Source organism: Cryptotermes secundus, unplaced genomic scaffold (assembly GCF_002891405.2).
Source record: "Cryptotermes secundus unplaced genomic scaffold, Csec_1.0 scaffold15, whole genome shotgun sequence".
Lineage (NCBI taxonomy): Eukaryota > Metazoa > Arthropoda > Insecta > Blattodea > Kalotermitidae > Cryptotermes > Cryptotermes secundus.
In genome coordinates this window covers 112,216-133,981 of record NW_019721514.1, presented here as the reverse complement: position 1 = coordinate 133,981, position 21,766 = coordinate 112,216, and the positions used below count along the sequence as shown (strand labels likewise).

The 21,766-nt window shown below is 41.3% G+C and overlaps 2 protein-coding genes across 7 annotated transcripts in view; both read left to right on the top strand.

Annotated features, from left to right (window-relative positions):
* LOC111875400 (kielin/chordin-like protein) overlaps positions 1-15,711 on the top strand; it is a 204,699-nt gene extending 188,988 nt beyond the window's left edge. The window contains exons 3-6 of one of the 2 annotated variants that reach the window (XR_002844719.2): positions 3,910-4,018; positions 6,611-6,808; positions 7,519-7,808; positions 12,433-15,711. Coding sequence is in view for 1 of the 2 variants with exons in the window: in XM_023871625.2 (XP_023727393.1) it covers positions 3,910-4,018; positions 6,611-6,808; positions 7,519-7,685 (474 nt within the window). In the remaining variant the exon portion in view is untranslated. Of the gene's footprint in view, positions 1-3,909; positions 4,019-6,610; positions 6,809-7,518; positions 8,267-12,432 lie in introns of those variants that run through there. The other variant, XM_023871625.2, reaches the window with a different exon arrangement.
* A 2,901-nt stretch (positions 15,712-18,612) lies between these two features.
* The window catches only part of LOC111875395 (cytosolic endo-beta-N-acetylglucosaminidase), a 59,688-nt gene continuing 56,534 nt past the window's right edge, over positions 18,613-21,766 (top strand). For all 5 annotated transcript variants that reach the window (XM_023871620.2, XM_023871619.2, XM_023871621.2 and 2 more), the window contains exons 1-2: positions 18,613-18,995; positions 21,508-21,656. In XM_023871620.2, the coding sequence (XP_023727388.1) occupies positions 18,703-18,995; positions 21,508-21,656 (442 nt within the window). In that variant the 5' untranslated portion in view covers positions 18,613-18,702. The remainder of the gene's footprint in view (positions 18,996-21,507; positions 21,657-21,766) is intronic.

Here is a 21,766-nt window from a genome sequence, read left to right as displayed (position 1 = left end):
TGAGGATGGCACATTAGTGCTGAAACATGTAGTGTGGAAGTGAAGAATAAGGTGAAAAAGTGTATACACTGTAAGACGGTTAGCATAAACCATGGACATGAATCAATGTAACAGGACGCTAAAATATAACATTTTTAGAATATATAAAACTATAATTTTGCCTGTGGTTCTGTATGGGTGTGAAATTTCGTCTCTGACATTAAGAGAGGAATATAGAATGAGGGTGTTTGAGAACAGGGTGTAGAGGAGAATATTTGAACCGTAGAGAGATCAAGTGGCAGGAGGTTGGAGAAAACTGATTAATGAGGAGCTTCATAACTTGTACGCTTCTCCGAGTATAATTGGAATGATCAAGTCAAGGAGGACGAGGTGGGCAGGACATGTAGCATGGATATGGGCTAGGAAAAAAGTTGGGAAAGTCGGAAGTAAGGAAACCACTGGAAAGGCCAAGACGTAGGTAGGCGAACAATATTAAAATGGATCTTAGAGAGAGAGAATGGAATGGTGTGGACTGGATAGATCTGGCTCAGGATAGGGACCAGTTGAGGGCTCTTGTGAACACGGTAATGAACCTTCGGGTTCCATAAAATGCTGCGAAGTTCTTGAGTAACTTCACAATTGGCAGCTACTCAAGAAGGGGTCAGCTCCATGAGTGAGTGATTATCTATAGTAATTGGCACTACATAATGCAAAAGAATATGAGAAATATATTTCTATAGTTCCGTAATTTAACATGTTTGTGCTTGGAGTGTAGGTACATTTGACTGATTCGTGTACATCGCATTATGACAAACGTTTGCGATCGAAACATGCAGTTTTAGTAAGAAATAGATAAGCAAGTTTGTTAATGTAAGTTTGTCTTACTGTTAATTCCATGGCTTGAGATGTTGGTTGTATTTATAAGTGAAGAGTAAATTCATATTCCTGGAAGTGTTTCTCTTTCTTCACTCGATGCTTCCGCACGGCCACATTTTCAGGTCTTCCAATTTGTGTTCCTTGAATTAGTTTCTTTAGCCATCTACATTCAGGTCTTTCAATGTATCCATTCAAGGACGGCATTTTGTTTCATATCTGCAGTGTTTTCGTATACACAATTTATCTCTTTCGTCATTACATTTCGTACCGTGTTTGAAACATTAATAAAAATTAATTCCTCTATTCTGACCTGATAGCTCAGTCGGTAAAGCGACGAACTGGGTTCGTTTTCCGGCAGGGGCAAGAAATTTTTTCTACTCCACAACGTTCAGACCTGCTCTGGGAACCGCCCAGCCTCCTATTCATTGGTTGCAAGGGGGGGGGGCTGTTTCCTGGGGCGTGAAGTTGACATCCATCAAGTGCCGAAGTCAAGAATCGTGGAACTACACCTCCACTCCCTCCATAAACCCTCATGGCATGATGCGTACCTGACTAAACACAGGGACAAATTTATCTTACCTTACGTTTAACTCCTCTGTTATGTATTACGCAAGAGTCTTACCTGAATGTTGAAATATACCTACCAGCCTGCTTTAAAATGTTTTCCGCATGTTGTTTGATCGCTGTAGAAGGAAATGTTTCGAATTATTTGTGACACAGCAATTACTTTTTTACCGTACCTGTGAGGTCTGATCCTTTCGTCGACACGTGCCAAATTCCCGGAGAGTCCAACTCGTGCTCCACTTAAACACCACACAATTCGATTTATAATTAAACCTTCCGTAGAGACCAATTCATGTTTAATCCGATGTTATCCCTTAACCGTTTGCTCCGCACACGGAGCATGTGACGAGTGCGCTGTGATTAGTGAGGTTATGTAACATGGAACTGGGCCGAAGATTGCAGCATCAGTGGCAATAGTAGTTTACTTAACGGTTTTCTTAGTAGCTAAGGTTATATAGGTCAAATGGAAGGACTGAAGCGGTCGTGGCCTTAATTTAAGGCAGTATCCCGACATTTTCCCAAAGGAAACCCGTGAAAACCCCTAGGATTTTCAATGTTCCGGCCAAGATTCGAACTAAGTGACCCCTGATTACGAGTTAGAAGCGTTACCATTTGAGGAAAGTTGCTCAATTTTGGTGGATTTGGAGGGAGGCGGTTGTAACTGAGGTCAGCTGAATAGACTACGGTTAATAATGAGAAACCGTTATTAGGTAACGGATACGAGATACGAATCGCCGATCTCTCTAATATGGGCCTAGGATATTAACGCTGAATTGAGTTCCTCGGGTGTACGGTGACTGAGACGTGTCGTGACCTATTGTAACATGCCTGCTAACACCGAGAAGGACGAATTATGTCGGTAAATACACTCCTGTAGCAAAGTGATCTTGCTAGGCCCGTTGCCGCCGAGCTACTTTATTTCTGTTACCCTTCTTATTATCACCTCTTTTATTCAACTGCTAGTGGCAGCAAAGTGTTTCGACTGAACCGGTTAATTTATTCATATTGTTGTCTTATGAGTTGTGACCTCGTGTAGTCTGGTATGCAGTCACCATCGCTACTCAGAAATGCACTGTTTCTGCTCTGCTTGCAGCTTGTGTGATTTACTCTCCAACTCTGAAGATGGAGGCAGCAAGTTCCTCGAAACGTGAATAAATTCCTTCCAGTTGTGAGAATCATAAGAAATACTTTGTTTGGGCAAAACGTACATCTCTTAAATGTTAAGGTAGAAGGTAAAGAAAGTTGTCCCTTTCCTTAATTAGTTAAGCACCAGTCCATGAAGACATGAGGGGAGTGTAATTACAGCTCTACCATTCTTCACTTCGGCGCTAGATGGAAGTGAGTGGCCAGCAAAGAGCCCCCCGTACCCATTGGATAGGACACTGGGGGACCCCAGAGCCGGCCTGGACACTGGGGAGAAGATAAAATATTGCTCCTGTCGGGATTCGAGCCCCTCCCGTCCAACCCTTAGCCCGTCGCTATACCGACTGAGCTATCCGGACTCCTTTCTAAGTGTTAAAACATGTGGTATATACAGGGTATCCGAGGAAGAAAGGTCATTATTCTGCGAGGTCATAGTATCGGTAATTCTAAGCAAAAATATGTCCTATTCCGAACGGTTTCCGTGATAGATCTATTCACTGTAAAAGTAAAAGTAAAGTAAGTAAAGCTATCCCTGTAACAGGCCGTGGAGGCCCATAGGGTTGTGAGATGTTGAGGTTCCCACATTTTCTAGGTAATCGGCTCACAGATGGCGGTAAGGTTGTTAGCCTTACGCGCCGGCCGCCCTTTACCCTCCAGGAAGATTCCTGGTACTCATTTCTGTTAGAGGCTGAGTCGACCCCGGGGCCATAGTGCGGCTAGAAGCATTAGGTTAATTGAGAAAAAATCCAATAACCTCATCGGGAATTGAATCAGCGACCTTCTGGCTTGTAGCATAGTGCCTCGGCCAACTAGGCTACCGCGTGCCCCCGCTATTTAACTGTACCGTTCCAAAATTGTTGATAAGAAAAGAATATTACGTACTGCTTCCAATACCGGAATGTATTGTTCAAGTGACAAAGATGGTACACATTACCCTGTTTAACATATTTTCGAAAATTCCACCGTCTGCGACAATAAATTTTACAACTACCCAGAATACATTATACAGCTTATCAGACATTCGTGAAAACGCGCGGCATTTTTCACAGCACTCTTACAGTGTCAATATCAACAGTCACAACGGCCAACTTCACACCGATTCACGTGCAGGAGGGAATGACAGTATTGGGCTCCAAATCTGAACGGAAACCGTTCGGAATAGGGTACATCTACATACACAATTTTTTGCTTAGAATGACGGATACTATGACCTCCAAGAATATTGACCTTTCCTCCTAGGACGCTCTGCATAGTTACCACTGGGCTTTAAATGGCTAATAGTTGGAAGAGACGTTGGGAAAGTACTGCTAGAGGTGGCGTGCTGACGTTGTTGCCTTGCTGTTGCAGGTACCACGGGAAGACCCCTGCGAGTTCTGCTTGTGTCTGGACGGAGAGCTGTTCTGCTGGTGGCAGGACTGCCCGCCCTGCAGGGGCAGCCTCTCCTCCACCGCCTGCGGTACGGTCTAGCTTACACTAACCTGTCATATTGCTACTTTGTATGTCGGAGGTTCTGGGTGCATATCTCGGCCCCGAGGCCCGTTGCCTTACCGGGGCTGTTTTCCTCAGTCCCTCCAACAAATCCCAGGACAGCAAATTGCGTGGAAACCAGTCCGGAAGTCTATATGAGCTGCTTAAAGGAGCCGTCAATATCTCAGTTTATAAGGAGTCGAATCTTCCTGTGATTTGGTTTGGAATGGATTTGGCATGAAACAGCGGTAGCGTAATCAAGGTGATATTCCAGAAGTTTCCTAGGAGGACTTGTATTAGTGACTTGTAGACGGGGTTTGAATTGGTGACTGGATTTGTTTGATATTCACCATTCGTAACTACAATTAGTACTTCAATTTCAGTATTACGGTAATTATAACACATAAATAACGTCTGCTTACACTAGTCGTTGCTAGGTAACAGATCTCAACAATGGCTAAGCCTTTACAATGTCTTCACGATCCCTTTCCTGACAACGGATTTTAATACAAAAACTAGCTCTTCAAATCACTATGAAATCTTCTTGCCATGTCTTGTTCAATCACCTTGGAATGCCAACCCTCCAGAACTCGACTCAGTTCTTCAGTCTCCCAATCTTCTGGTCCAATCTGAGTCTGAGTGAGTCTTATGTTACGACCGACGGTCTGTCGGCCCATATGTCTTGGAATAAAGCATCCATCTGTGGCTTAAGACCAGATCTTTATTAGTGTCAGACAGCTGCAGGCTTGTTGATGTGGGGCAGTCATTGTCGAGTCCGAGGCCCGTGGAACTCAAGACCATATTTTACTGTCTCATAGTCGAGACTTCCCTTTTCGTCACCACCCGTGACTTGCGGGGCTACGGTGGAGGTATTCGACCCCGCCTCCACACGGGAGTCTAATCCTACTTAGAACTGGTGGTTTAACGCCAATCGGTTTTCATCTTGGCGCCAAGTTCATTGTGACTCACGGCCAGAATTTTCTTTTCAACTGAACGTTTCCGGTAATAGTCCTTATGTAACATCCTCTCTGACGAGAAGGTCGGTTTGTCTGTTATGAATATGCTTAGCCTTATAGAATGTTAATTCTCTTGAATTCACGGATAAACTCTTTTACACTCGTAACTGCTCTAATCCTAGTCAAGTCAAAGTGAAAGTCTCGTTGCGTCTGACGGTCAATCAGTCAGTCTTGGTGTCGAGCCCAATCTGGAGCTTATGACCAGATAATTATTGCTATTTGACATTTACAATATTGTTATTGTGGTGCGCCCTCTCTGACGAGAGAACGGATCTGTCTTTTGTTAGAGTCATTGTCGATTGTCATAATGTACGTGTAAAGGATATTTACATTTTCCATGTTAAACATGTTAATAAATGTATAGAAAATATATGCAAGGCCTCAGTCAGTCCAGGCTCAGTACAGCAGATTATGCCCTATTTCTAGTAGCTTCCGCTACAACGGCAGTCTAGTCACTTGAACGGTCCCCACAACCGGTTCTTATTCTGAGCAAGAATAGTGAAGTGTACGCCCAAATATTCCGGGGGGTCTCCTGTCTTCAGGTTTTCCTTCCAAAATCTTGTATGCATTCGTATTATCTCTCGTGCGTTCCGCATGGTCCGCCCATTGATCGTCCTAATAATAATTGCTGTGGTGTTCTCTCAAATCCCGGGATATTTCACCTTAAGTAGTCGACAACCTCTTCCTTCCACATGAGTTACAATTTGTTGTTCACAGATCACCCTAACATTCAACACTGTGTAATTTGAAAAAGTCGTTAAACCAACGAAGAGCCACTGGAACTTATTTCCCAATTAATGCTACACGCCTGCCCATCCTCAGCCTCACGTAAGCATTACAAACATTATTACTGTTGATTATGTACAGGTCCTGGGGTGAACGATGCGCTTTCTAAGAAGTCCTATCGGATGTTTAGAGGATTGTTTTTCCTCAAAAAACTGTTGAGAATAGGATGAGGTCAGAGGTATAGCCAACAACAGAACAAAAAAGCTAACCTTAAGTTTCCCACTTTGTAACCAGTCATGTGTCGGGCCAGAGATGGATCCCTCAACTTGAAGATCGAGGATATGATAATGTGCTGCCTGTTCAAGGCTCTCACACAGCTCAGGGGGTGGCGATACATGCGTATGGAGCAATGATGTGATGAGATCCGTGATGTCTCTGCATATTTTAAATAATCGGCATGCACTCAACGAACTGTTACAAAAATATGCCAGTAATAGTTGCCTTTAATGTCCTTCCATTCATCTGTCCTCCTGTCATAAGTCGGAAACCACGAAACGGGTTTTCATGATATGTTATATAGAGAAGTTCAACTATCTGTCGAGAAATTCCTCTTCTCGCTAAAACGGGGCAGTAATAACTGACACTTCTTGGGGAGACCCAGACGCGTTTGCGTGCGTAACATAGCCAGAAGTGTTGTAGAGACAATTTTGCCGTAACCCTGTTTAAGTTTTGCAGTTAATTCTAGAACGGAACGAAAGCACGAGAATTGTTACACTGTTACTTGCAATTCCCGCTGTGCTATACTGTTTGAAACAAGCAAGCTCTGCTTCCTCTTGTAGTGAACCACTCGTCAACACACGACGCGACCACCACGACACCTGAGGTGACTGCGACCTCTGCAGGCAGCAGCAGTGTGACCTCGCCTCTTACCGCCAGTAGCGACCAACTGACGGAGGTGACACAACTGGCCACTTTGCCTGGCACTGCGACGACCCCCGCCCTGCACCCCAGCGCGCCGACAACATGCTACGTTATGGGTACGTCTTGCCTCCTCGTCCTGTCTATGCAAACGGGCCCTAAAATTTTGAAACATGAAAAGAGAAAAGGTGTTTCGAATTGCATAATTTCGAAAAGTAATTTTGGGCCTCCAGAGAAAGGAGTTTCATTTTGGTCAATTTAAGTATGGAAGCCCGCACAGGCCACATGCAATAACAATTTGGAAGCATTTGTTTGAAGACAGAGGAAAACCAAGAAAACCTGTATCAAAATGACTGATCACAGGACCTCCCAGAGGCACACTCATTTCTAGTGAGCAGTCCATTAGATAAAAGAATACAGAGCTTCCCTTCTTTTTCCTAACAAGTATGTTGTTGCATTGCTAATAAGTAATGTTCAAAAATTAATTACATGCCCTGCAAAAGCACGCCATGTCTTCATTACAAAGGCAAAATGTAAAGTTCTGTATGCATTTCACAATTTTCAGTGCATGCTGCATGCCCACTTATTTCGTCCAACTTTATTTCACCATAGTTTGAGTATCTGTTGATGAGCACAAACTATGAAACTCCTTATTATGCATTTTTCTCCATGCTCCTGTTACTTCTTCCTTCTTAGAGCCACATGATCTCCTCAGCACTTTGTCGAGAACATCTCAAAATGCAGGCACAGGTCGAAGGATACACCTTCCAATTCAGGGAGAACAAGCAGTCAGCAAATGTCTTCTCATACTGCTTGAATGTTGTTACAGGGACCGAGTACAAGGTTGGGGAGGTGCTTCCCCGTGACACTGGCACATGTCTGGAGTGTGTGTGCGACAATGAAGCGAGGGTCACGTGCAGCCCCAAGGACTGTGCCACGCATGACGACTACAGGTCCAGCAGCAGTCTGGACATGTTCGACGTGGATACGTTCTAAAACGTCGCCTGGCAATGAGAGAGCTGCGACTTCACATTTTGGCTTGTGGCACAGAGTTATGATTCAGAAAGTGACAGGCACCAGGTAGACTCAAACTGGCATCATCCACGAACATTCTTAAAGGTATCACGTACGTTACAGTTCCAAGAAGTAAGGAAATTATTTAAATACAGTATTACAATTGTACGGGTCAATATTTGAGCAAAGTGGTGGCAAGTCAGTGAGCTATAGATGAGGCAGTTTTACCAAAATTAGTGACAGATTCAATAATATCCGTTTAAAAGCGCAGCTGTTACATATGCGCTGCTAATTATGCAGGACAGTTCATTCACAAAGTAGTTCTTGGATTACCATTATGTAAATTGTGAGGCTTCTGTAATTGTGTGACTGAGAAAGAGAACTGTTCCTATGTTTTCATTTAACCCTTTCACTGCCTAGCCCCACTGTACAGCAGCCTGTTAAGAATGTCGAGTGCAGTGTCACAGTACTTTCCTCAAATTAATTTCCAACAAAAAACAAACTCGGTGACCTGTAGTCTGCTAGCGAACTATACCGACCGAGCGACCGCCGCTTGTCGGCGAAGTTGGTGCCAACTTCAAAGCGGCCTCCGTAGTCTAGGTGTAACGGTCCCACCTCATGACTCAAGGTACGCGGGTTCAAATCCGGGAGGGACTTTAAGCCGTGGGTCCCGTGTCGTATATTTACGGCACGTAAAATATCCTCATGTCTCTAGGAGACCTCTGAGCAAAATAAGGCAAAGTTTCCCGCCCAAGTAGTTTCCAATGCCTCCGGTAGATGGGGAAGCATCGGGTACCTCTGCCAGAAGAGGTTCGACTTCGCTGGCAGAATGGGGCCGATAGCGAGCACCAGTACCGGTAGGGTATGGCAACAGTAGAAATTAAAGGGGGACGTACAATAGACTACTAGTCGCGGTGCATGGGGAAACCCACCCCCTCCAAGAAAATAATAAAATAGTGCCAACTTCTACGGATATAGGGTGTCGCGTGGTGAGCGCAACGAATCCCCACGCCCGTTAATTTCGGTTTTCTAGACCGGAGCCGCCGTTTCCTTGAAATAGCTCCTCAGTTATCCTCACGAGGCTGAGTAGACATCGTCCCAGACCTACTACTCAAATCTGGTAGCTCTGTGAATCGAACCCAGGACCTCTGGATCTGTAGCCAGGAACTCCGACTGCTAAACCACAGAGGCACAGAAGTTAATTGTTTTAGAGCACAGTGGCTACTATCTATATACAAAAATCTGGATGTATGTGTCTCGAATTTTCGAGATATGACGGAGAAAATAATATTTCGATCACGACTCGAGGTCGCGCCATAGTTCAGGCGGTTAGTCGCCGGATTCTCACGGGTGCGGCTTGAGTTCATTTTCATGTCAAGTCATGTTTGGGCCTTCAGTTGATAAAATGACCCTGGGGCAGGTTTTCTCCGAGTATATCGGTTTCCCCTGTCAATTTTCATACCACCAATTGCTCTGTATTCATTAATCATCCTATAATCGACACTACACAGTTTCGATATCGACAGCGTCGTTAAATAACAATAACTCGACCCCCATTTTCAAAGTTGTTTCGTCATCTCGGATACGACGCCGTGTACTAAGGTAGACATTTACTGATATTTCGAAGGAACGTACAACCTCCATCTTCAGGGACGAAAAAGGTAGGAATGCAACAACACAGCCAGAAGATAGTCACGTCATAGCCGCAGTCGCTGAAATCTGAATTTCAAACTGCAAGGGAATATATGACAAGAAAGTCCTGTCCCCCCAAAACATTGGTATATCACACTTGATGCCCTCTATTGGCAGAAATCATGTACCAATTTATTTACAATGAGCTTGTCTCTTTAGCTGTGTAAATTTTAATGCACATAAACTAAGCTGATCTGGTTAGAATTTGGTGTGAATAGAGTTAAACTATGAACTTGAAATTGATCAGAAATGTGATAATCATACTCTGGACTGAGAAGACAAGTGTTGTGCTCTTCAAATTTTTTGGAAATATCATTCTAAACTTCTCTCAGAATTAATGGGTTTTTGGGCTTTGTCAATCGTCTAATATTCTGAGAACTATAGAACACAATTTTTCAGAAACTGGATCTGTTTCTCTCCTCGGATGAGGGGGGAGACACCTATTCTATTGGGACCCTTAGAAAGAGTTCACCTCAATCACTGGACAACCCACGTCAGATTTTAGAACATCGGAAAATGGACAAAGTCTAAAACCCCAGTAATTCTGAGTGTTATACACCATTGTCAGAACCCTTTAGAACAGCCCTGTCCAACGCGGCGCCTGTGGTATATTTTTCTGGCGCCCTCCGTAAGCAGTAGTGTGGTGGTGCCCGCACCTCCATAGGCATCAGTGAATTGTGCCCGAGTACATAAGAAGGTTGGACAACACTGCTTTAGAATCTACTACACTTCTCTCTTTACTAGCCACCAGTCATTCAACTGCTCTCTGCATCTCAGTTACAGAACTATGAAAGCCTTGAACCTACCTTGATGGAGTAATCCGTGAGAGATACAGACTCTGTTTGATTGTAGAACAAATCCCATGATGCAGTTAATATTACCAAGTTACATTTTCAGACATGTGTCTAATGTAACAGATGTGAATCACTCATTAATTTGAGAGAATGAGTTCCTAGTCCCAGAAGACAGCTGTAAATATTATTATAAGTTCTAAGGTTTTTCCTGTTAATTGTTCACATTATGTGGTTTTCAGGGTTGTGATAAAAAGGTGAAGTTCTCCTTGCATTTAACTAAGTAGGCACTATGCCATGAAGGTGTATAGGGGAGCGGATGTATAGACATATGTTTTCTTGACCTCGGCCCTAGTTAGAGGTGAGTGGTCAGTTTTACGCCCCGACCGCTTTACCCCCAGGGAAAGAGACCCCTGGTACCTATTGGATAAGAGGTTGGATGGACCCAAGAGCTGGTCTGGACAATATGGAGAAGTGAAAATTCTTGACCCCACTGGGACTCGAACTCCGACCCCTCAGTCGTCCAGCCAGAGGCCAGTCGTTATACCTACTGCTATATTCAGGGTTGTGATACCATGTAATATTGCAGGTGGGGACTGATATTGTCAAAGAACATGTTAGGTCCATGATCAGGCTGAAGTTTGCAGGGTGACAGAGTGGTGACATTAGAAGCACACTGCAAGGAAGATAGTCAATCAGACATATTTGGGGAGGGGAGGAAATGGAGCGTAGACTAAGCCAACAGGAACTGTTCATAAGAATACAGCCATTCTGAGGTTACAGTATTACGAGGGTCAATAAGTCAATAAGTAAGTTACAAAAGGATATAGAACTTAAACAAATAAGAGTACTGATTCGAAAAATGCTTTTAATTCTCAACATAATCTCCCTGTACATTGAGGCACTTGTCCCATCGTTTCACAAGCCCCTTAAAACCAGCAGCAGAAAACTCTTTGGGCTGCTGTCAGAACCAGGTGGTGACTTAGCTTTCTACAGCTTCATCGTTGGGAAAATTTTCAGCCTAAAGTTGATGTCTAAGAGGGCCGAAGAAATGGAAGTCGCTTGGAGCATGGTCGGGGCTATATGGAGGATTCTCAAGGACTTCCCACTTGAAATTTCGCAGCGTCTCATTTATCTTCTTGGCAGTATGGGAACGCGCGTTGTCCTGCAAGAGCAACACGCCTTTGGTGAGGAGTCCTGGTCGCTTCCCTTGAATGGCCTTACGAAGTTTCCTGAGGATGTTACAGTAGGAGTCAGCATTTACGGTTTGTCCTTGAGGCTGGAATGCGGTGAGCAGTATACTTTCATGATCCCAGTCACCGCCTGGTTCTGACAGCAGCCCAAAGAATTTTATGCTGCTGGTTAACAGGGGCTTGAGGAACAATGTATAAGTGCCTCAATGTACAGGGAGATTATGTTGAGCAATAAAAGCATTTTTCAAATCAGTACTCTTATTTGTTTAAGTTCTATATCCATTTGTAACCTTTTTTTTTTGCTAGTGGTGTGGGACTAAGTTCCTTGTACTGCGGCCACTTCTGGCCTATTGTACCAGCTCTAGATGATAGGTGAAAGTGACTGTGGAGCAATTGGTGGAATGAAGATTGGCAGGGGAAACCGAAGTACTCAGAGAAAACTTGCCCAGCGCCACTTTGTCCACCACAAATCCCACTTGACCAGACCTGGGATCGAACCAGGGCTGTCGCGGTGGGAAGCCAGCGACTAACCGCTTGAGCTATGGCGCGGCCCATCCATATGTAACTTACTTATTGACCTACCTACGTATTACAAAAATGAAATGGAATCCTAAGAAAAGACAGCACTCTTCAGGGTCTTATGTATTTTCCTCACAAGATGGAAAATGGAAATTTTGAGAACTGGGAAACACAGCCCTTTTTGTAACTATTTTTAAAGGGAAATGAGAAGTTTGCCCAAGTTTGAGGGGAAGGGGGCCTAGATAGATAAACAGTGTCTCAATTGGAAGTATAGTAACTTCTTTCAGGAGAGAACGTCTTCTTGCTTTATTTCAGGAAGTGAATAAGGGGCTTTCAGGACTGTTATTGTTCTTACTGAAACAGAATGAGCCTCAAATGATAAACAAATCTCCTTATTTAGCAAGTAGAGATATTCAAAGTATCAACTGTTAGAGCCATTCCAATGAAATTGGGGTGACAGCCATGTAGGAAAGAAAACTAAGGAAGTAAATATAAAGGAAACAATGCAATACTGTAATTTTTTTTAACTTACAGGTATAATAATGATGACAATTACAAAAGGGAAGCCCATTACACTGCTCCAAAATGGGAGTTCACTTTTGTGAATTGATCTAACAGGCTCCTGTCCAAACTACCGTCATGATGCCATCTACCTACACATGTATAAGAAATTATTTAATGATGTAGAGTTGAAAGCAGCTTTACATAAGATGCCCAAGTCTATCAAAAGACATATGAGACTCTGTACTTAAATGCATAACCATATCAGTAGGGATGCATTTTCTTGCTGTTATATCTAGTGATACATCTTCTAGTTATGCTACAGTTTTGAAGTTTCAGCTTTCTCCTAAAAGGTGCCATCACTGGGGGACAATATATAACTCTTATATTCCTGTGAGCTATAGATTTCACGATACAAAACAAGAAGAACTGGTTTTGTTGTTCATAGTAATGGCCATTAATTCTCTAAAAACAGATGGCACTGGAGTCCATATTTTTTCATGAACTCTTGCTAATTATTTTAAGAGCTTCACAAAATAGATTCAAAGCTATTTTAGTGGATATTATGCAGAGCAGTATTATGAAACACACCACAAAACCAGTTCATTGATTTTGTAATTAAATATTTATATTTTTTTCTCAATGCCCTTATCCCATGAACTGGCTACTGAGTCATAGTTCATTTCAAGTCGATGTCAGAGGCAATTCAGTCAATATTTCTTAAAACTGAAGAATGAAATTACATTCAGAAGGAAATTAACTCAGTGTAAATTCCTAGGAGTCACTTTAAGAATCTATCTTATTATTATTATTACTATGCATAATTATAATACTTTTATGTATCTGGGTGGGACAAGATTAAAATAGGTTTGTGCATCATGGCAGAAACTTTGTCTACTTTCTCTATACCTGACAAGGTATCAGCACTTGCATAACTGTTGTGACAAAAAATAAATTTGAAGTTATTACTGCTGCTGTTGCTAAGGCCTTTATTAATATCAAGCAGAAGTGGTAACCATCCAGCCATGACATTCTGTGACACAGATGTCAGGAGGATGATGAAGATTACTTAAAAAAAGCAGCTTCATAAACATGCCCATCAGTGGCTATTATTGTTCTAATTTAACCTAGACTTTATCCCTAGCAGGGAATTGCTGGTAAAATTTTCAAGGCAGATCTTCTTTAATGGTTTTTTTTCAGTGGTCAATAGCTTTTGATTAAGTATGGAACACTGATGTATATTTATGCCCACTATTCAAAGTCCACCAGCTTGGAAGGAATTGTGGCTTCCCCTTATGAATCATAATTAATCAGTGACTCTGAAGGGCGCAATTGAAAATCATGTTTCACTGAAAAGTTCATGTATAAAGAGGGACATTGGGAATAAAATACTAATCATGTAGGATCATTAATCACACTTGTAGAAGTGATACTGGTGCAAGCCTAAACTTATCATACATATATTATGGAATTGATGGTCAATGCAGGCATTCACAAAATACTAGAATCTGTTGTCTTTTCCTTTTGAGCTTGGGGCATAAGACTAAATGACTGTAGCCAGCTTCCAATATGCAGAACCAAAATATAAAGTTTGACATCATAACAGATTCTTGAAGTTTGCAACATACTATGTATTAAAATGGCTTTCAGCATGTTCGCTATTAAAATGGTTTACAATATGTTCACTGTTGAAATGGTTTTCAGTGTGTTCATAGTTATAATGCTCTTCAGTTTCTTCAGGATTATAATGTTTTTCATTGTTTTGAGTACTGTGATGCTACCTGAACCAGACTTTTATCACTTTGAGAACTAACTTCTAGTGAAGAAACAGAATCTTCCAGAGTGTTAATATATATTTTGCAAGTTTCTAGCACCCCATGACTGGAATTCTTGCCTAAGGTAGATGTACTGACAGAAAACAAGAGAGGACAGAACACTGTAATTGTGGAAATCTTATCCTTTTTGAGACATGGAAAGGGCCTTATATTCCAGATTTGGGGCAGTACAAGGTAAAGGTACTTACCTAAATAAAATTTTACACAATAAGCAATGACATGGAAGGAAATCATATAGCAGCCATAGATCTAATCAAGAGAATATTTATATGTTGTGGCTTGAAAGAAGTTTCATTTCAATAGCCCCATGCTCATAAGAAAGGAGGGTTGTATGTTACATAAAGCAAAAATCAAATATTGAACTAGTGATAGCTGAGAATTGTATACACATAATCATATTCATTCTCATTATAAATGTAGGATTGTAACACATTTGTGTGATATTTTATGATTTTATATAGTTTGAGAGAGTTTAATATCAAATAATAACAATATTTTAAGATATGTCATTGGTCTGTGATGGGTGATACTTTAGACACAACAACTTTTAGCAGTGAATGTCAATCTTTGTGTAGGGCCTAAAGTACATACTTGACAGTTTTTCCTTCTTATATGTTACATTGTTTTATGTGTCAATTGAACATAAAGAAAACAAATGAGCATCTGTGGTGACATAGATATAGTGTTCATAGATATTATATGTGAAATTGTTGGGAGTTGATCTAAAGGTTGCTAGGACTTTTAAGCATTTTATATTGTTTTGTATGGATGAAATTGGATAATTTATTTAGCTGAACGTTGCCAATGAAGAGAAATATAAATCTATTTGGTTATTTGGTAATTAATACTAAAATGTTATATTCTACAAAACATTTGTTGAATGATTACTACATATAACAGAAAACTTAAAACAAATGAAGAAATGCATTAAATATTTACAGGTATGTTAATTTTAAAATTAAACATGTGTTTGTCCCTAAAATAGTTTAACTATTAGAGATGCTTTGATACTTCAAAATTAATGGCAACTACTAAAATATATGTAAATTAGAGGAAAGATCAATATTCCTTAAATCGACCAAACAGTGAAGTAGATAATGGATGCATACATGAACAATTGAAATTAGTTTTAGTATCAAATCTATTCACATATCGTGAAGAAGAAATAATATGTGATATCAAACAACAAAAGAATTGTTTAACAATGTTTCTATTGAAATATGTGTAGTTTAGAGTAACAGAACTTGATAATGAACCCATTCTTGTCTTGAAATTTCTGATGGCTTAGCTTAGAACTTCAACCATTTGGTTACTTCTTCACATGACATGAGGGCATGTCTAGAAATGCCCATCCCCTTCCTGATATCATGGGACGTCTTCCAGGACATTCTGTCTTCTTTTTGGATGTATGTTTTAAAACTAAATGTTTTCTTTTTCACCATCACAATCTAATGGTAATAAAGTTCTTGAAAAGCTTGCCGTGTGTTTTGTGTGTCACTCTTTACATTAGCAGCCATTTCTCTTGTTCCATCGTTCCATGAATCCAAGTTTCCTAGTTCTCTGTTCTTAATATTCATAAGGATGAAATTGTAAAATCAAGCTGCAGCATCTGTAGCAGAGCCAGCTGTGTTTTCTTTTCTTCACAGGCTGGGCAATTTAATGCCTCTACAAGATTCAAAATCCTGTTCCCAACACCACCTCCTTCCTCATCATCCTCTAGCTTTACAATTCAATGTCATTTTCAGCCTTCATCTATTTGCATGGGTTTCTCTTCCTACATGTTGTACTGTCTTCAACCACACATTTCTGACATATATCTCTATTTCTTTTTTGTTCAGGCAACTTGAACTTCACATTTATGCAGTGGCTTATATGTTTATTTTGTACTCTGTCACAATTACAGTAAAACTGCACTAATCCAGTTATAGGTAATCCAGATCAAAATATGAAAAATTAAAAAAAATGTGTTCACAGTTGAGTATGTACTTTAAAAGACACATGGCATTTAGGACAGCAGATGAGTCACTTGTCTGTTCAGACAATAGTTTACAGTTTCTTCAAACCTGCAGTATTACGTTCAAAAACAAGTACAATTCTGAGTCTTCTATCAATGAATAAATATATTGTTTTGTATAGTTTTTAAATAAAGGCTCTAGAGTGATTTTTTATTTATTTTTATCAACACTACTTATATCATTCAATTTTCCATTCATTTTTGTTCTGTAGGGAAACTTTTTCTTCATTAATCCAGATTATTGCCTAGTCCAGATGAACTCTGCCCCATCAATCCTGACTAGTGAGGGTTTACTGTAAAATACTTTTAATCCTTTGACTGCCAAGCCCCACCTTAGAACTACCTGGTAGAAACACAAAGGCTGCCTAGGAGATAAAAGTAGTTTGTTAGACAACTACACAGTTCTTCCTGAAATAACTTTCAAATAACCACAGGTTTAGATCAATGGACAGACTGTTCTTTCCTTTTAACAGTGGCATGTCACACCTGTTGCTATCTACTGACAAACATGCTGTACTAGGCGATTAACAATTGGCTGATTTCTTCAACTGTGACAATTTTAAAATAAAAATAAATACTCATAATTAATCTAATTGACTTGTTGTGTGCAAAGGATTAAACAAGATGGGGAAATATATGAACATGTGATGAAAATGGAGACAGTTGAGTAAAAGTATCCCTTTAACAGGCCATGGAGGCCTATAGGGTTGAGATGTTGAGGCTCCCACATTTTCTCTAGACAGTCAGCTCAGAGATCGCGGTAAGGTTCTCAGCCTTACATGCCAGCCACCCTTTACCCCCAGGAATATTCCAGGTACTCATTTCTGTAAGAGGCTGAGTCAACCCCAGGGCCATAGTGCGGCTGGAAGGATTAGGTAAATTGAAAAAATTCACCTCATAGGGATTTGATCCCGTGACCTTCCGGCTTGTAGCATAATGCCTCAACCAACTACACTACCACGTGCCCCCAATGGATACAATTAGGATATAAAGAGCTCCATAGTCTGCACGTCCACTTCATATTGATTATGTCAGGGAGTACAAGATAGATAACTGGGGTACATGACAAATGTTGATCACTAACTGTTACATGACTCCTTTCCTTCTTTTTTGGAACCCTGAAGCTTCATTGCCACGTTCAAAAGCTCACCACTGGACCATGTGGTACCCCACATGAATCCAGTCCATACCCTCATACCCTATATATGTAAGCTCTACTTTCATATTGTTCTTCTATTGCATATATAAAATCCTCCACTCTAAGCAGATTGAATGTAGTTTCCACCCAAATATTTTGTGGAGCCATCGTGATGATGTTATTGATGTAGCAAGAATGTACAAATAGCATGACCTTTATGGCAGGTTTTATAAAAATCTGTCAGAACAAGCAATGGTGTTACATGTAATTTCAAAAGAGTTTGCCTCTAAAAAACATTTAGTGTGATCACAGGGGAGTTTTCAATTTTTCAGGCAAGCTTTGACTAAAAAGAAATGTGACATTAAGAGAGGTCACACAAAAATCTACATGGGCCAGATGTGGCCTGCTGTATGAAAGTCAGGATTGCCAGTGTTGCATCTACAGTTATTTTAAAGATGACTGAGTGTGTATAAGTTGAATGAATGTACAAGGGGTGGGCCCTCTTGGCCCTTGCACCGTGACCACAATGATTACTGTGCTTCCCCTTTTAATTATTCCCTCAGCAATCCTGCGCTTCGAACGAAGTGCAGGATTTCGTATGTGGGGGCGTCGAAATACTCACTTGGTTCCATAAAATATTGACCCAAGTGACGTAATCTTAAATAAGCTAAGGCCTCACATTCGCACAGGATATGTGTGGCTGTTTCATTTTCTTCTTGACCCCTCTCACAAGTTGGACTGTTACTTAGTCCCAGTTTGTGTATTAGTAGGAATCAGACAATTGTACAGGTTTATCATTGAATTGCCGAATACAGTAGCTGCTCAGTCTAAGGCATGAACTGTCTTCGCCCACTCAAACACTGGTGTCGTGGGTTCAAATCCCATTCAAGGCATGGATGTCTGTGTTTATTCTGTGTTTGAGTTGGCTAGCGACCTTGGGACGGGCTAATGTTCCATCCAAGGGGTCCTACCGATTGTCTTCAATTACGAAACTTAAGTGAAACAAAGCGTTTCACGGATGCCCTATGCTCCAAGTGGGAGCAACAGAAGAATATCATTAAATTAATTAACGCATATAGAAAACTACACGAATAAGCGCCACACGGCTGCTGGGTTATATATAACGAAGCCAACCGACGTTTCTGTTGGACCTTTTCTGGTTTGAAAATCCGGGAAAGTCTCTTGTAACCTAACCTTGTCTCTTTAATGAAACAAATGAAGGAAACTGAGCGTAGAAATATGGCGGAGCAAGTGCTGATTGAATTGTGGTTGTAAAACACGTGATTTCATTGTTTGTGCAGGATAATTGTACAGAAATGTGCGACGGCGAAGAAACGAGTCTCGTAGAAAACAGATTCCAATGGAGTGATGATAAAAATGTTTGTACACCGATACTGTCTTATGTTGACGTGCAGAAGTTGAAGTGCTTTCGTCCACCATGGCACGACCGTATTCTTGCATTGTCAAATACTTCGTCGTCTTGTTATTCTGGTCAGGACTTACAATGCCGCCGTGCTCATCCAGATTTGCTCAAACAGCGGAGAGAAAGGAAGGACGTGCCAAAAACTTTGTTTTGTCACGATCTCAGAGGAGGTTATAGGGAAGACAGGTAAGGATTCTTGTGATTCATGTATAATATTATTGGATAAACAGCTTAAGAGTAGGAATTATGACCATTATGACCGAGTAAACCAATCAGAATGACCCAAAATTATGGTAACCAGAAGTAGTGGTCAGCCACTTCACCCAAGTAATTTTAACAGTAAGTTACAATGGCAGAACAGATAAGCAGTCGGAGAAAGTAAATATTAACTGAACATGAGCAGAAATATAGGTAAGCCAAGGACGTAATGGAACGTAGCACAAATGAGAGCCATAATAATCATACAGAATACTGAACAAATACACTTACAGGTAACCAAAGAATCTAACCTAACTCAGAATTCTTGTAACACAAAGTTACCATTTAGCTGTCAGCCAACTGAACTGGTTAGTCTAGCAAAATATTCAGGACATGTATTTGTCAGATGTTTGGGTCGAGTCTAGGCAGGGACACCAGCTGTCATGACTGAGTTCTCATGTGGCTTTCCCCAGTCCCTCCAGTAAATGTTGGGACATTGCCTCAGTTAGGCTACAGCCACTTCCTTTGAAATCCTTTTCTGTTCATGTGTCAATCATCCTGCCATTCAATGCTATGTCATCTAGCAAGTGGCAGCACTGTGAAGGAACTGTGGGAACTGCCCACATTCAAGCAAGTGTGACAACGCAAGCGTCATTGCTTAGCAACAACGAGTAAACAACGGTTGCTAGGCAAAAGCGAATAAACAGCGGTTGCTAGGGAACTTGTAAACACGGTAACCGGCAACAACAGTACCTATTACGTAATAGGTACTGTTGTTGCCGGTTACCGTGTTTACAAGTTCCCTAGCAACCGCTGTTTATTCGCTTTTGCCTAGCAACCGTTGTTTACTCGTTGTTGCTAAGCAATGACGCTTGCGTTGTCACACTTGCTTGAATGTGGGCAGTTCCCACAGAACCATTAAAAAACAGTAGTGCACCATCCCGTCACACTCATGAGCATAGTGGGAGGGGGCTCAGTCCAATATTGGTGGCATACAAAGGTTTGCCATCAGCACGTCAGAAATGAACTGATTACTAGCTATTTAGCTGGTTATGTAATAATGCTGTTAGTATCAAGACTGTGCAGCAGCAGGCAGTAGCATGATTAATGAATGTGGAGCAGTCGATGGAATGAGAATTGAGTGGGGGAAACCAAAGTACTCAGAGAAAACCTGTCCTGGTTCCATTTTGTCCACCATGAATTGCACATCACCTGCCCAGGGATCAAATCTTGGCTGCCCCAGTGGGATGCTGGCAACTAACTTCCTAAGCTATGGCATGGCCACCTGTTTAATGAAGTACCAACAGCTTGCTGGTAGAGGTGACTATCCTAGCCTTAAGTCAACCAATCGATTATGACTGGTTAAGATAAACACAACTTAATCTTGTACACATTTTGTGAACACATCTAGTTATCTGCTCTCATCTCCTGATTGGTCATGGAAAGCTTACACAGTGTACTGTAAATAGGTAAATATTCTGAGGTTTGGGGCCCTCACAACAATGACAATGAAGATTACTTTCTTCTAGGGTGTGACACCGTGTAGTCTGATAGATAATTCTCCATCTTCACCCTGCAGAAGAAGGGAGCGTATTCCTCTGATATGCTGGTAAATACCTACCAGACTACATGGTGTCATGCCCTATAACAGTCAGGTAAAAGTAAACTTACTCACTTACTTACTCATGTAGCTGAGCCCTTCTTGATGAGCCACCAATTCTGCAGCTACTCAAGAATTTCCCAGCATTTTATGGAACCCAAAGGTTCACCATGTTCACAAGAGCCCTCCACTGGTCCCTATCCTGAGCCAGATCTATCCAATCCATACCATCCCATCCTATCTCTCTAAGATCCATTCTAATATTGTCCACCCACCTACGCCTTGGTCTTCCCTGTGGTCTCTTTCCTTCTGGCTTTCCCATCAATATCCTATACGCATTTCTAGTCGCCCCCATTCGTGCTACATGACCTGCCCACCTCATCCTCCTTGACTTGATCATTCTAATTATACTTGGAGAAGAGTACAAGTTATGAAGCTCTTCATTATGCAGTTTTCTCTGACCTCCTGTGACTTCATCTCTCTTTGGTCCAAATATTCTCCTCAACACCCTGTTCTCAAACACCCTCAGTCTATGTTCCTCCCTTAATGGTAAAAGTAAAGGTAAGGTAAATTTATTGTTGAGCTTAATAAGTGAAACACCACTCCATAAAGATGTATGGGGGAATGGAGGTATAGCTGTACCATTCTTAACCTCAGCTCTATATGGAGGAGAATGGTTGGCTTCACACATTGTTCCCAAGTAAGGAGCACCAAGTATATGTTAGGCCAGAGGCCGGATGGGCTGCAGAGCCAATCTGGATACTATAGAGAAGAGAAAAATCTTATATCTCCTGGGAAACAAACATAATTCCATGGTTGTCCAGCTTGCAGCCCAGTTGGTATGTGGACTGAGTTTTCCTCGCCCCCTGATCCTTTAGTTATTATTGGTTTTGTTGTCAGGTTTGTGAATGGAAGCCCGAAACATGAAGAGTATCGCTTTTTCCATTGGGCTGGCATTGACACGTTTATATACTTCAGCCATCAGCTGGTTACTATTCCTCCACCAGTATGGGTCAACTCTGCACACTTGCATGGCACCAAAGTTCTAGGTATGTGTTCCCTTTATTTGTCACTAGGTCTGAGAAATATGATAATTTCGTTTAATTTCTCTCTCAGTAGACAATCCTTTAATTAATTCTGGAAATGGGTGGCAAGATTT